Source organism: Cervus canadensis, chromosome 33 (assembly GCF_019320065.1).
Source record: "Cervus canadensis isolate Bull #8, Minnesota chromosome 33, ASM1932006v1, whole genome shotgun sequence".
NCBI classification, from domain to species: domain Eukaryota; kingdom Metazoa; phylum Chordata; class Mammalia; order Artiodactyla; family Cervidae; genus Cervus; species Cervus canadensis.
Genome location: NC_057418.1, coordinates 14,860,578 through 14,873,745, shown reverse-complemented (window position 1 = coordinate 14,873,745; position 13,168 = coordinate 14,860,578). Strand labels below are relative to the sequence as shown.

The window sequence follows — 13,168 nt, the reverse complement described above, 5'->3', positions numbered from 1 at the left end:
TATCTGAAAATCAAAACACAATGTACACTGAAAAGTGATCCAGAGGATGGAAAACCCCGATTATTCATTTAGGTTTCTATCAATGTGTCTGAATAATGCCTCCAATGCACAGCTAATTCCAGCTACACACAATTAAAAAGGAAAAAAAGTAAAAAGTACTGAGTCAATAAGAGTTAAGTTTGATTAAGAGGAAGTCATAGGGGATTCCAGGCAGAGAGCAACATACAGAGAGGAAATATAAGAGAATATGGAACTTTTATAAATCAGTGAGCACTTTAGCAAAATAACCTTTAGTTTTTCTTCTCACAAAAAATTCTTCCTTGCTCTAGGAATTTAGAAAATTTTTGTTTGCTCTAAGTTTACAGAAATGCATCCCTTCACACATTTTTAGGCTGACATTTACTACTTTTTATCTGAAGTTTAAACAGGTAAAAAATGTAATATCTGTATTACAGATGTCAAGTATTGACATCTAAAAATTTTATCACTCTTTCAACTGTAAACACCAAAGCAATTTGGTACTTATTACCATCTTTTCATATAAAAAAAATTATTTTTTTAAAGAGTCAGAATACACTTATTTTCTTTTAACCCATATTTCTATGTACTTATTTTACAGGATTTTATTATAAAAAATGTATTTGCATGCTCAAAGGTGTTACTTGATTATCCTATCACACTGCTCTGCAACAAAAGTATATAAAAATTGAAATTTAAATTTTTATTAAATTTCCTGAGAGAAGGTGCTATATGTTAAAATGTTTCTTCTGGAATTGAGTTTTTGCAATTGTTATATATAACAATGTAACATTTAAAACAGTATGAATTTGATTTATCTTAATAATCACTAAGTATACAAAATAAAATTTTCTTGGAAATGCATGAGTTAAACTGTCTATCTATGAATTAACATGATTTATCCTCATAACGAACCAGAGTATTGGTTCTATTACTGCTTTCATTTTTATGAATTTAACAAGGGAGAAAATTCATTAACATAAAGCAGCAGATGAGAATGGAAGCTTTGTCACAGCAAAACCACCAAATTCTTTAAATTCCTTCTGGGTTATAGGCTAAAAACCACATCATCACTTATTATCAAATAACATTTTTAATAATCTTTCTTAGCTGACATTTTAATTAGGTTTGCCTCAAAATTTGTTTTAAGACTAGAAAAGAATGTGTCACCCCATTATCAGAGTATTCATTTTCTCAATTCCTCTGAAGTATACAGAAAAGATCTTATAAAGACTCATCATTTGCTTTCAATCAAAGGCTTCTTTTTATTGTAAGAGTGAGACAGGATTGGGAAAACTGAAATAGTGTTCGTTTCAACATCCTCTGGCAGGGAAAAAAAAAAGTTATAATATTTGAATCATCACTTGTTTTAAATGTATTTCTGAAAAAAGCAAGACACTTCAGAGCTGAAGATTTACCTAATTTGAGGAGAATGTCCACCATTCTACATAATTGGCAAAACTAACTGTTAAAGTCAAACCAATCAGCCATTGGAGGCTTACTTTTTTCAGAAAAATATGACTTCTCTAATTCAAATAAATGTTAACACATGTTCCCACACACTCTTTCTCATTTCTGCATTCTAAGACTAAAATTTTGGTAACCTACAGACCTTGACGTGAGCTTGTCACCCGAATGAAGCAAGGCACCCCCACTTCAGCACTCCCCTTGTGCTCTCACCTCAGGAAAGACACTTTAATAAGGAACGAGAACAAAATGCTAAAGTCATATAATGACTCTTACCATTTTGAAACGTCAACACAGGCCAGTTTTGAACATGTTTCCCAAGAACAAGGACAACACGCTCCATACCATCTTGCACTTGACCTTGGTTGCAAATTGCCCCTCTGCACTCCTCTGGATAAAATCCAAAATGATTGAACAATGGCTGCTAATAGCTAAGAAAAATTCCTCCTTCTTCTGAGATTCATTCTTGACCAATTATTCCTGAAAGGAGATGACTCCAGGTGACTCCCTTTATAAAAAGCTGTATGTCAGAATGTTCCTCTGACATCCTTCTTTCCCATGCCCAGCATTTTTAAATAAAGGCTTATTCTGTGCTCTGACTGATTTTCTTCCAAATAAGATGCATAAAGACAGGAAGCTCTATCCAATGGCTTAATAAATGAAGGTTTCACTAACACCAGTAATTTGTTAAAACTGTCCTTTTTTTCTGGACACCCTGGAGGATTTTCCACCTTCTCCTCCAGAACAATACACCATAAAAATACGAATGATGTAGGAGAGTCTGCCTTTATTTTTTTAAAGTAGGAAAAGGGCAATTGAGAACAAGATATAGTAAAAATAAATAAATAAATAAAGGGAAGCATACTACTTTGCCACCTTGACCAAAGGAACTTTGTCAGAAAAGAAACACAGAAGTTGCGAAATGGGAAAATGATTCCTGTAGAATTATTTGCATACTGAAGTTTGAACCAGTCCATCCTGAAGGAGATCAGTCCTGGGTGTTCATTGGAAGGACTGATGCTGAAGCTGAAACTCCAATACTTTGGCCACCTCATGCGAAGAGCTGACTCATTGGAAAAGACCCTGATGCTTGGAGGGATTGGGGGCAGGAGGAGAAGGGGACGACAGAAAATGAGATGGCTGGATGGCATCACCGACTTGATGGGCATGAATCTGAGTAAACTCCGGGAGTTTGTGATGGACAGGGAGGCCTGGCGTGCTGCGATTCATGGGGTCACAAAGAGTCGGACATGACTGAGCGACTGAACTGAACTGAAATGAAGTTTGAAGAGTACTGGTTTAGTAGTTCTAGTGCCTAAGTTACAAGAAAAAAACTGTCATGAGCCATTTTTTGTTACACAGCAGAATCAGACCTAAAATATAACCTATACAGTAATTATCAGACAGCAAATATAAATGCAAATATCTTTAAAGCACTTAAAGAAATAAGTGTGCTTTTAGAACAGTTAAAAGATTGTCAGAAATGGTGAGGCTGATTTAAAAACAAAGTAAGAGAACATCTAGAAATAAAAAATGAAAATATTAATAGAAACGCAACAGATGGGTTGTACAGTAGAATATATGGAGGTGAACACTGACCTAGAGAAATTACACAGAATGCAGCACAGAAAGAAAATGGACACGAACTATCAAAGCACTAAGAGACAAGCCAAAGGAGGAAAATGCAACACATGTCTAATTAAAAAGGAAAGAACAGAGACAGCAGAGAAACAATAATTGAACAATAATTGAAAGTAGAGAATTTTCTAGATTTGATGAAAGACACCCATCTACAAACTCAGGAAGCCAAAATCTCAAATAAGGTACACAAAAAGAAATCAAGACCTAGAAAATTGGAACATAAATCATAAGCAAGAGATTACTCAATTGGTCATATTTTAAAATTAAGAACTTCTGTACATCAAAGGATTTCATAAATAGAATGAAAAATCAAAAATCAAACTTCTCAAACTTTGAGAAGACATTTGCAATACCAAAAGATCAGTAGCTATATTAAAACAATGAAGTAGAAAATGGTCAAAAGCAGTAAGTATGTATTTCAATAGGAAATCAGAAATGGTTAATTAACATATGAAAAGATGCTCAACCTTATTAAGGCTCAGTGAATTGCAAATTTCACTCCAATGAGACATCATTTCACAGTCTCCAGATCAGCAAAAATTTGAAAGTCTAATAACAGCAAGCATGGTAGGTATATTAGCATTCATTTTACTATTCCTTGAACTGCATATACACATTATATATGTTCTTTAACATGAACATGCTTCATAACAAAAATATCTTTTAAGTGACACCTGGTTTTAGCAATAAAAATCATGGTTCTTGACCCTGCTGAGAACAGTTTCAGTGAAATAATGGGATTGAAAACCAGACTGCAATGGGCTGAAAAAGATCTATGAGGTAAGGATCTAAAGACAACTATAGACAACTATTTCAAGCTTACCTTTGAGGTTGGGCAGACAGGACTGCAACTCTAGGGGAATATCACAGTGAGAGGTTCCTTTATTTTTTAAATAAAGGAAACCAGGGCAAAGTTTAGAAAGAAACAGCAAAAGAGGGAGGATAATGACATAGGAAATAAAGGGTCCCCCAGGATAGTAACAAAGGTGTAGAATCCAGAGCCCATAAAGAGGGACTGCTTTTAGACAGAATCAAGGGTTCCTATTTCATTGTTATAAGAAATAATCTCTCTGACTTTAATTACATTGTTTTTCTGCTTGCTCTATTCACTCTAGTTACAATAGTCACTTGGATCCTCCTTTAAGCAAGCCCCTACCTCAGGACTTTTGCACTGGTTATCCCCTCTACGGAGAGCACTCTTGCCCAGGTGATGCAAAGTTTGCTTTTCACTCCTGTTAAGTTTGTTCAGATGTGAACTCAGTGAAGCTTTCCCTGACCACTCTGAAAATGAAATCCCTTCCTCACTTCCTACCACCATACTCCTGGTAATCCCTGTTCTTTCCCAGCTTTAATTTTCTTCACAATCTTCTAATATTCTATATAATTTACTTATTTTATTGTTTAATCCCCCCACCCCATAGTATGTAAGCTTCATGAATGCTGCAGCCACAGTGCCTGGTAATACTCATACAGGTAAAATCCCAATAAATACAAGCTGAATGAATGATTAATGGTTCCTGCTTGAGGAACCTGAAAAACAAGTACAACGCAAAAATGTTGTTATGATCTGAACAAATGGAGGAGGTAAAGCCTTGAGAATAATCCTCTTACTGCCCACCGAAGAGGTGACATTTGAGTTAGAATCTGAATTAAGGAGTTGGCCAAGTGGAAAAAAAGGTAGATATTCCAAAAAAGGGAAGAATGTGGAGGTTTGAAAGGGCCTTGCACATGTGAGGAATGAAAATGGGGTATACCTGGTTTAAGGCCAGGATGACAGCGGACCATATTTCAGCTAACCTTGTATTGTCTATAATAGAGGACACATTATACTGAGCTTCTCAAAGTTAAAAATCCTTTTCAGCAAACTATAGTTGCTTGGTCACCTGTTTTATTTGCAGCAAAGTTAGAATGTGGAATATAAAATAACCTGTACTGGAACTATTTTCTTTAGCACAAAGGAAAAAGTGTGAACAAGTTTAATCTGTGTTTTTCATCAACTGTAGATTAGATGTATCACAGTCTACCAAAGTGACAGTATGTCACCAAATGTCTCAACCTCATTTATTACTCAAAATCAAGGCTAAAAGTTCTCATTTTTAGGAGACAGCAGTTTAAATGCAAAAGGAGAAATGGGCAAATACAAGTGTTTGTTCTGTAGCAGCCACTCTCTATTTATGAATGGGCCTGCAAATTGTCATAATTAATCCACACTCATTACAATGTTTTCAATTAGTCAATCTTCCTTTTGCCCCCATCACTACTGTCTTTGGAACACTTACCTTCCTTTTAGCCCCAACTCAGTTACTTAACTACCCAGGTTAATTTCAGGATTTCCTGGTGGAGACAGAAAGCTTCTGAGTACACACAGGGAGAAAACTTTGGAACACTGTGTTTCAGAGTCCATGAGCCCATGTATTCCGTTTAAAAACATTTAAGCACAAGACTGGATAGCTGGTGGACGCTAAAGTACTTTCGAAGTTTTGCCTTTCTGAGGCCTGGAGGGGGCAAAGAACTTGGGGATCCCTGAGGAGGGCGGGGCCCCAAGGGACTCCCAAGACAGGTCAGAGGTCAAAGCTCAGGTCTAAAGCGAGAGAGGCGGGGCCGGCCTTAACAACCAGGGGGCGGAGGGGGGGGCCCGGAGGCCAAGGAGGGCCGCGGAGACTCGGAAGGACTCACAGTAATATGCCACCACAGGGTCCCGCTTGTCATGCTCCTGAGCCGTCCTCAGATGATGCTGTATGCTCTTAAACTGTGGGGGCAGCGGGGGGAGTGTAGCAAGAGAAGCCATCTCCTCTTCAGGAACCACCACTTCCTACTCGCCGGCCGCCGACACTTCCGCTTCCGCCTGGGAGGGTGCCCGCACGAACGCGCACGGCAAATCCCGCCCATTTCCTCGTTGCTCAGCGACAGCGAGGCAACTACGGGTTGGCAGCAGGGACAATCTCAGTTCGCCTGGCACGTAGCGGCTAGAGCCCAAAGGAGGCTGAGCGCCTCGGCCATCCCGCTGCCTTTGGCACCAGTGCCCTCTGCTGGCTGCTGGCAGGAGAGACGAGAGATTTTGTTTTACTTCTCTTTGTTTGGTCATCGACCCCCACTTTGTGGCTGAAGGACTGGTAGAAAGGGAAAAACAGGAAGGAAATGATGTTTATTGATTGGGAGAAAAGGTAAAGAGGTGAATTGCCTTTGGCATTCTTCAGGAATTATCGTTTCCAGTTCCTCACATTATATTAATAGCGTCCATAGAATCCTCTCTTACTTTAGAAACTTTGAATTGAATTCTTTCATAAGAGGAGAAACGTGTTTAAAATTTTAAATTACACTTCTATATGGACACACTGGATAAAATAACCAGATGCTTTTTCAACATGAATACTAACCCATTAAACTTAAAGATAATTGAACTTTTGTTCTAAGCTGGGTGTATACACTAGTGAATTAATACTTTGTAGATAGCTTGTTTCTGGAGAGTAATGAACAATTTGCAGAGTTCTTTGATAGTTACTGTCTTGTTAATGCACAAATAAGGCATTCATAGTTCTTGCTCAATGCTGCCGACTTATACCATTTCAGGTAGCCATCAACTTTTCCTTCTACCATCATTGGCATTAATCCTTTTTCTTGTTTCTCCATGCATACTATCAGGATATTACACTTTATTTACTTCCTCCAGTAACCTTCATCTCCATTTTATCTCACTTCCCAGTTTTGAGAGTTCATCTTAAAACTGGTTTTCTTTGAAAGCAGTCACTTGAAGAAACAAGATCTCAAACTCTGAAATTTCCCTCTGCCTACTATTTTCTAATCAACACTCCACCCTACCCTCACCCAAACCTCTGCAGAACCTGCTCAATGTCCTTGTATTAACTCCAGTGCACATCTATCTTTTTTCCACCCCTATTTGCAGAGTACATCACCTTATTTAGGGGGCTGCCTGTTTTTCAAAGAACTGAGTTCTGTGTTCTCCCCAATTTAAGCAACATATTTGTTACCTCTTAAGAATGTATTTATTCACCTTTCTGATCCTTACAGTTTGCATGATATATCTTTTTCTACTTTTTATTATCTATTTAATATTTGTTAAAATATTTTTAAAATATTAAATCTTTAAATATTTAAAGTGAGCTTATTGTTAATAATTTGATCTGGTTTTTTTTTAATGTAGTCAGCAATCCCTGTTTTGCTTTGGAATGCTTAGACTTTTATATTTATTGTAACTTGATATTTTTAGGTCTAATTCTACTACCTTGTTCTTGTTTTCAATTTGTCCCCTCTGTTTTTGTTCCTTTTTGTCTTTTTGGCCATCTTTTGGATTCGTTGAATGTTTTGATTTCCTTTTTTGGCTGAGTAGCCAAAATTTTGTTGTTTTTGTTTTCCTAGCTGTCCTGTATTTTATAGTATACATCTTTAAATTATCACAGTGTATTTCAAGTGACAATGTATAACTCCATATATATTATAAAACCTTACAAGGATATACTTGCACACATGATTTGATATGCTACATTTTTCTAATTGTTATTTTCAAGAAGAATTTTGGATCTCTCTATTGTATATTGTTTATTTTATAATTTGTTACTTTCTGTCTTTATCCATATTAAATTGTTTTTTTCTTAGTTTTATTTTGAAGTTCTTATATTTGCTGCTTGAATTACATTTATTGTTTCTTTTTTAAATAAAAAATGTATTTTCTGCTGTCAATTTGCCATGCGCTACAATTTTGGCAACATCTTATAGAATTTATATGTAGTATCCTGACCATTTTTCATTTATAATCAGACTGAAAAACTTCAATTTAAATTATCTTATTTGACCCAAGAACTTTTTATGCAATAACTTTAAATGTATTTTCAAGTGGTTAGATAGTTATTTGTTTAGCTTTGACATTCTTATTCATTTTTCCTACATTTGCAGTTTAGTTAGAAAAATCAGTTTTTACATTTTATATAATTAAATATCTGATATTTATATGTTACAAAAGCTATATTTTTTGTAGCATTTATTATCCAGGAGTATACAGGTGTGTGCTAACAATCCTGATATAGTTACTAACAAAATGAAATCATAGAATATTATAGATCATTAAGGAATTAAAAAGACCGTCCAAACAAACTCACACAGAATCTGTATCTTTACACATATGCACTACGTACTTAAGTAAAGCAGAGGTGACCAGAGTTTCTCTAGTGACTTAGAAATGCTATCTTTCCTCCTTGTCCCGGGCTGAGGAGGCCAGATTGACAGGACAGACTGCCTCAGGGGGAGAAGCTGCAAAGCGTGAGAGCCCAGAGATCTGTAAAGGGCCTTTAACTGAGTCCTGATCAATGTAACATCTTTGCAGGAAAAGAACTACCTGAAAGGATTAAAAGGAACAATACCCAAGAGTCACATAGAAGTGAGAATAGTTACTTTTCCCAACAGCTAGGGTAGAAATTCTCTTTAAAAGGGGCATTACTTTGAAAATGTCCTAGGATGAATCAGAATAAGAATAAATCAAAGTGTTCATCTTTGAATGGGCAATGATATTAAAGGGAATTCTGGTTTGTTTTTTTTTTTAATGATCTTTCCTTAGAAAATTTGTAACAGGCCATCAAGAAGAATGTCTTTTTACCCCTTCCCCCTTCTTTCCTTGGGCACAGCAAAGACCTGCTTCATGTAGCTACAGTAATTACTGTGGCAACCATGAGTGCAATGGGCCAGATATTTGTGTTCCCCCCAAAATTCATATTTTGGAAATCCTAACCTCCAGTGTGATGATTTTAGCAGGTGGGACCTTTGGCAAGTAAGTAGGTCTTGGGAATGGAACCCTCATGAATGGGATTAGTGTGCTTGTAAAAGGAACCCTAAGGAGCCCTCTGGCCTTTCCACCATGTGAGGCTATGATGACAAGACTATAATGCAGAGGAGGGCTCTCATCAGAACCTGAGCATGCCCGCACCCTGATCTGAGACTTCCATCTTCCAGAACGATGAGAAATAAATTTCTTTTGTTTATAAACTATCCAGCTGAGATATTTTTGTAGTAGTAGTCCAATTGGACTAAGACAGTGAGTCAACCAGCCTGAGAAAGGAATTCAAGAATTTGAGAACAGTGGAAAAATAATATTTTCAAAGCATTAAAGGGGTATCTCCTAGGGTATTCAGAAAGGTTTTGCCTTAGTAATGGGTTAAAATTGGGCCTTCAGTGAGGGTTACCCTGCTCCCATCTCACAGGTCTTAAAAGGAAGCACCAAGGATCAACTGTTTCCAAGTCATTTCACTGTGCCCCAGAATAGAATTTAAGAATTATTTATGTAAGGACTTCCCTGTAGCTCAAATGGTAAAGAGTCTGCCTGTAATGCAAGAGACCAGGGTTCGATCCCTAGGTCGGGAAGATCCTCTGGAGAAGGGAATGGCAAGCCACTCCAATATTCTTGCCTGGAGAATCCCATAGACAGAGGAGCCTGCTGGGCTACAGTCTGTGGGGTTTCAAAGAATGGGACACGACTGAGCGACGAACACACCAATTATTTATGTGTGTGTGTGTGTGTGTGTGCGTGTTAGTCACTCAGTTGTGTCCGACTCTTTGTGATCCCACGGACTGTAGCCCACCAGGCTCCTCCATCCTTGGGGTTTTCTAGGCAAGAATACTGGAGTAGACTGTCATTTCCTTCTCCAGGGGATCTTCGTGACCCAGGGATTGAACGTCCGTCTCCTGCATCAGCAGGTGGGTTCTTAGTCTTATAAAGGTGCTAAGTCTTGTTTATCTTTGTATTTGAACTTTTAATGTGGTACATGTTTAATAATAGATACTAAGGAGCTATTCGTTGAATTTCTCTTGTGCTGTCATGTGGAGAAAGCCTCAATGATTTAAAGCTCCTTAAATGTAGAAATTCATGATATTAACCGTGGGTTGAATAGTGCCTAAGAAAAAAATTGAAAATCTGAGTCTTTTACCAACTATACTTATTTCCCTAATAAAGTGCTAGTAAAATGCAGTCATACATAAAGTTTTTAAATGATATTATATGGACATGATTATTGGTAAAACAGGCAGTTAAAAAGAATGCACTGAATTAATATGAAAATACCTTAGAAATCATTTCATAGCAATTTAGGAAGTCTAACAATATAAATATAATTTTCTATCTCAGTAATCTTATATATAGAAACTACAGTTATAGAATATCTATGAGCACAGAGGGACTTTTTTTTTCTCCAACAAGAAGCAAAGAGACCATGCACATTATTTTCCATAGCATTTTTATTTATTTAGTGGCCATATTACCATATACTTTAATATTAAAAATTTCAAGAAAATGTTGGGTATAATATTAAAAATGTAAGTGCTCCGTTTCTTCAAGTTAGTGATCAAATTATAGAATGACTCCCTTTTAATAATTAACTGACAACTGTTGTACTTCAGTAAGTTATATTTTACATGAATGCAACAATAATTACATTCTCAAAATTTATGCTGCTTACTTAAGTGGATAGGGAAATGACTTTCTAGTTAAGAAAGCTGAATCCTGGTCTGGTTGTGTGACTTTGGATGCATACATTAACTTCCTTGAGCCTAATTTTCCACCTGTGTAAAAGAGCTGACAAAAGTTTCTCTGGCCATAAAATACTGTGATTGATTAAGACGTTGTGTATGAAAGAGCTCTGTAAAAGTACTGTTTAAAAAATGAGTTACCATTAGTCCCATGTATATTTCTTAATGTGTGAAAAAAATTAAAATGGAATTAAAGGTTTGTTCAAGAATCCCTGCCTTAGAACTTAGTCTTATATTTTATACTAGACATAAATTTCAGACACAGTGAGGTAAGTTTAAAAAACAGATATTTATGTTTGAAGTTGAGGTACTCACTGAATAAGATAAAACTAAATAAAAATGGTTGATAAATAATTGTGGCATGACAGTAGTTAATCATCCTTTTGGTCATTGACTGATTAGAAAGCATAATCTTCTAAATATGATCTCAAAAATCTCAGCAACACATAATACTATTGTAATGACAGTAAATGTATACATTGCAATGAGAAAAATGGTCTTCTCAAAGTGTTCTGGCACCATGCATTTTATAATAGTAAATTTTTTCCCAAGAGACACAGCATCACACAGGTAGAGAGGTTTTACTTGGAAACCAAAAAGGTGAATCTGAAGCCAAAATGCTACCACTTCTAGGCTAATTCTTAACAAAACAGAGAGGATGTAGATCACAGTGTAGATGGGCTTTTGAAGAATGCATTCTTGATTGATGCTTTTACATGCAGCATATAGATGGAAAATAGCTCCAGGAACCAGGACAATCACTAGCTGTAATGCCCAGAACACCTAAAGTATGTCAGAAATATCTTAGTCAAATCCATCAGCATGTCATGAAAATATACACTAACAAAATGTACTGACCCTCAGTAGAGGCTAACTTAAAAATTCTAAGTTTTGTAAGTCTTATGAGGAAAGAAATAGTATAATGAAGGTAGCAATGCTGGATATATCTCATTTAATTTTCAAGATGTTTAAAATTTAAAACTTTAGATGTCTTAATAATTGTGAAAAAGTAGTCACATTTTACTGTCATCACCTGCCAATTACTAACAATGATGATATACTTTATTTTAGTAGCTACCCTATCTGCATTTTCTAATTACAAGACTGGAGTATAATTCTAACATCAATAGATAATAGAATGCTGGACTTGGAAGAAACTCTTTATCTACTTAAATTAATTTACTTGAAATATACGATTAATTTTTAAAAATTATTATTCTAGAAATAATACTCATTAGCATAGTCTGTATATTATTTTACATTTATAAAGAAAACAATTTTATCTGGTGTAGAATAAGGTTTATATTTGTACACACAGAAAAACTTACTTGTGGAGTGATTGGTCTGAACTGATTATAACAGAAGAGGTTTATTTCTCTCTTGTCCGGATCACAGCTGAAGTGCAGAGCCTCATTCCCGTAGACTGCAAAGCCTAAGACCCCGAGGAAGAACATTCGAACCGATCCAAAGAAAAGGGTGTGAAATTGGCCAATCACGGTAGGAGGCTTCATCTGTTACAGTTTTAGGAGGAAAAAAAAATCTTTTGAAAACAAAAATTAAAGGAGGACATTTTAAAGGATGTTTTCATCATCACATTGTAAAAAATTTTAAGATTTATGAAATTTTGAAGAAAGAACCTTAGAGATCATCAAGTCCAGTTTAAATCATGTGTTATGAGATTTCTTAATGCTTTTCACTCTGAAAATATGAAGTGCAACAGTCAAATGGGACCTTGTTGCTAATGAAATAAATAATTTTGAAAATTTGTAGAAAGCTTTGAAGTCAATCAATATCCCTTTTGCAATACAATCAAGGTAATCTTAGTATATCTAGTACCTATGAAAATAATTGGATAACAAATCCAACGTTAGACTCATTAGTATATGCACTTTCTTAACAACCAAATAGTGTTTATTTAGTTGTCATTACACCTTCTTTCCTACTTCTTCAACTATCAAATTGAGCGAGCAAGCTGCTTTAAAGCACCAACAGCTAGAAGTACTTCCTGAATTATTCTCGTTACAGTTATTTAGATTCAGAATAGTTTGCAGTAAATGGTATGACTCTCCATGCACGTAGAGAACCCTATTCATCAGCGCTTATGCGAATCAGGTTAAAATACACAGAGAGGACTCATACAATCGTCGCTGTTTGTATAATACTCACACATCCTTCATAGAAGTTTTTGATGTAATTTAGAGACATGTCTCAGGAGATGTTATCCTGGCATCTCTGAGGGTTAATCCTTGACCCACATTGCCAGTTTGCTTCTGCCAGAATCAAACTCTTATTTTCGGTCATGACTTTTACAACAGAAAACACTTATCACTGCACATTTCTCTCCCCTCCTCCTTTTCTGTCTTTTTTTTTTTTTCATAGATCTCTGGGGCCCCAGTTAACTTTCCTCTCTCCCTCCCCAAACAAAACAAAACAAAAACAAAGAGCCTGGGGCGTGTAGTCAACCTAGTAATCCCCTGACCTACAGTGTCAGCACAGCCAGCCAGTCACCCAG

At 36.1% G+C, this 13,168-nt stretch overlaps 2 protein-coding genes across 5 annotated transcripts in view; both read right to left on the bottom strand.

Moving 5' to 3' along the window:
• Positions 1–5,972, bottom strand: part of VTA1 (vesicle trafficking 1) — a 68,680-nt gene extending 62,708 nt beyond the window's left edge. For 2 of the 4 annotated variants that reach the window (XM_043457074.1, XM_043457077.1), the window contains exon 1: positions 5,803–5,972. In XM_043457074.1, the coding sequence (XP_043313009.1) occupies positions 5,803–5,914 (112 nt within the window). In that variant the 5' untranslated portion in view covers positions 5,915–5,972. Of the gene's footprint in view, positions 1–1,761; positions 1,966–5,802 lie in introns of all 4 variants that reach the window. The other 2 variants (XM_043457078.1, XM_043457075.1) reach the window with 2 other exon arrangements.
• A 4,941-nt stretch (positions 5,973–10,913) lies between these two features.
• Positions 10,914–12,861, bottom strand: GJE1 (gap junction protein epsilon 1). The gene is made up of 3 exons (XM_043456982.1): positions 12,823–12,861; positions 11,985–12,167; positions 10,914–11,439 (listed from the first exon to the last, which is right to left on the bottom strand). The coding sequence occupies exons 1-3, from the start codon at positions 12,859–12,861 to the stop codon at positions 11,044–11,046; spliced, it is 618 nt and encodes a 205-aa protein (XP_043312917.1). The 3' UTR covers positions 10,914–11,043.
• Between the last annotated feature and the right edge of the window lie 307 nt (positions 12,862–13,168).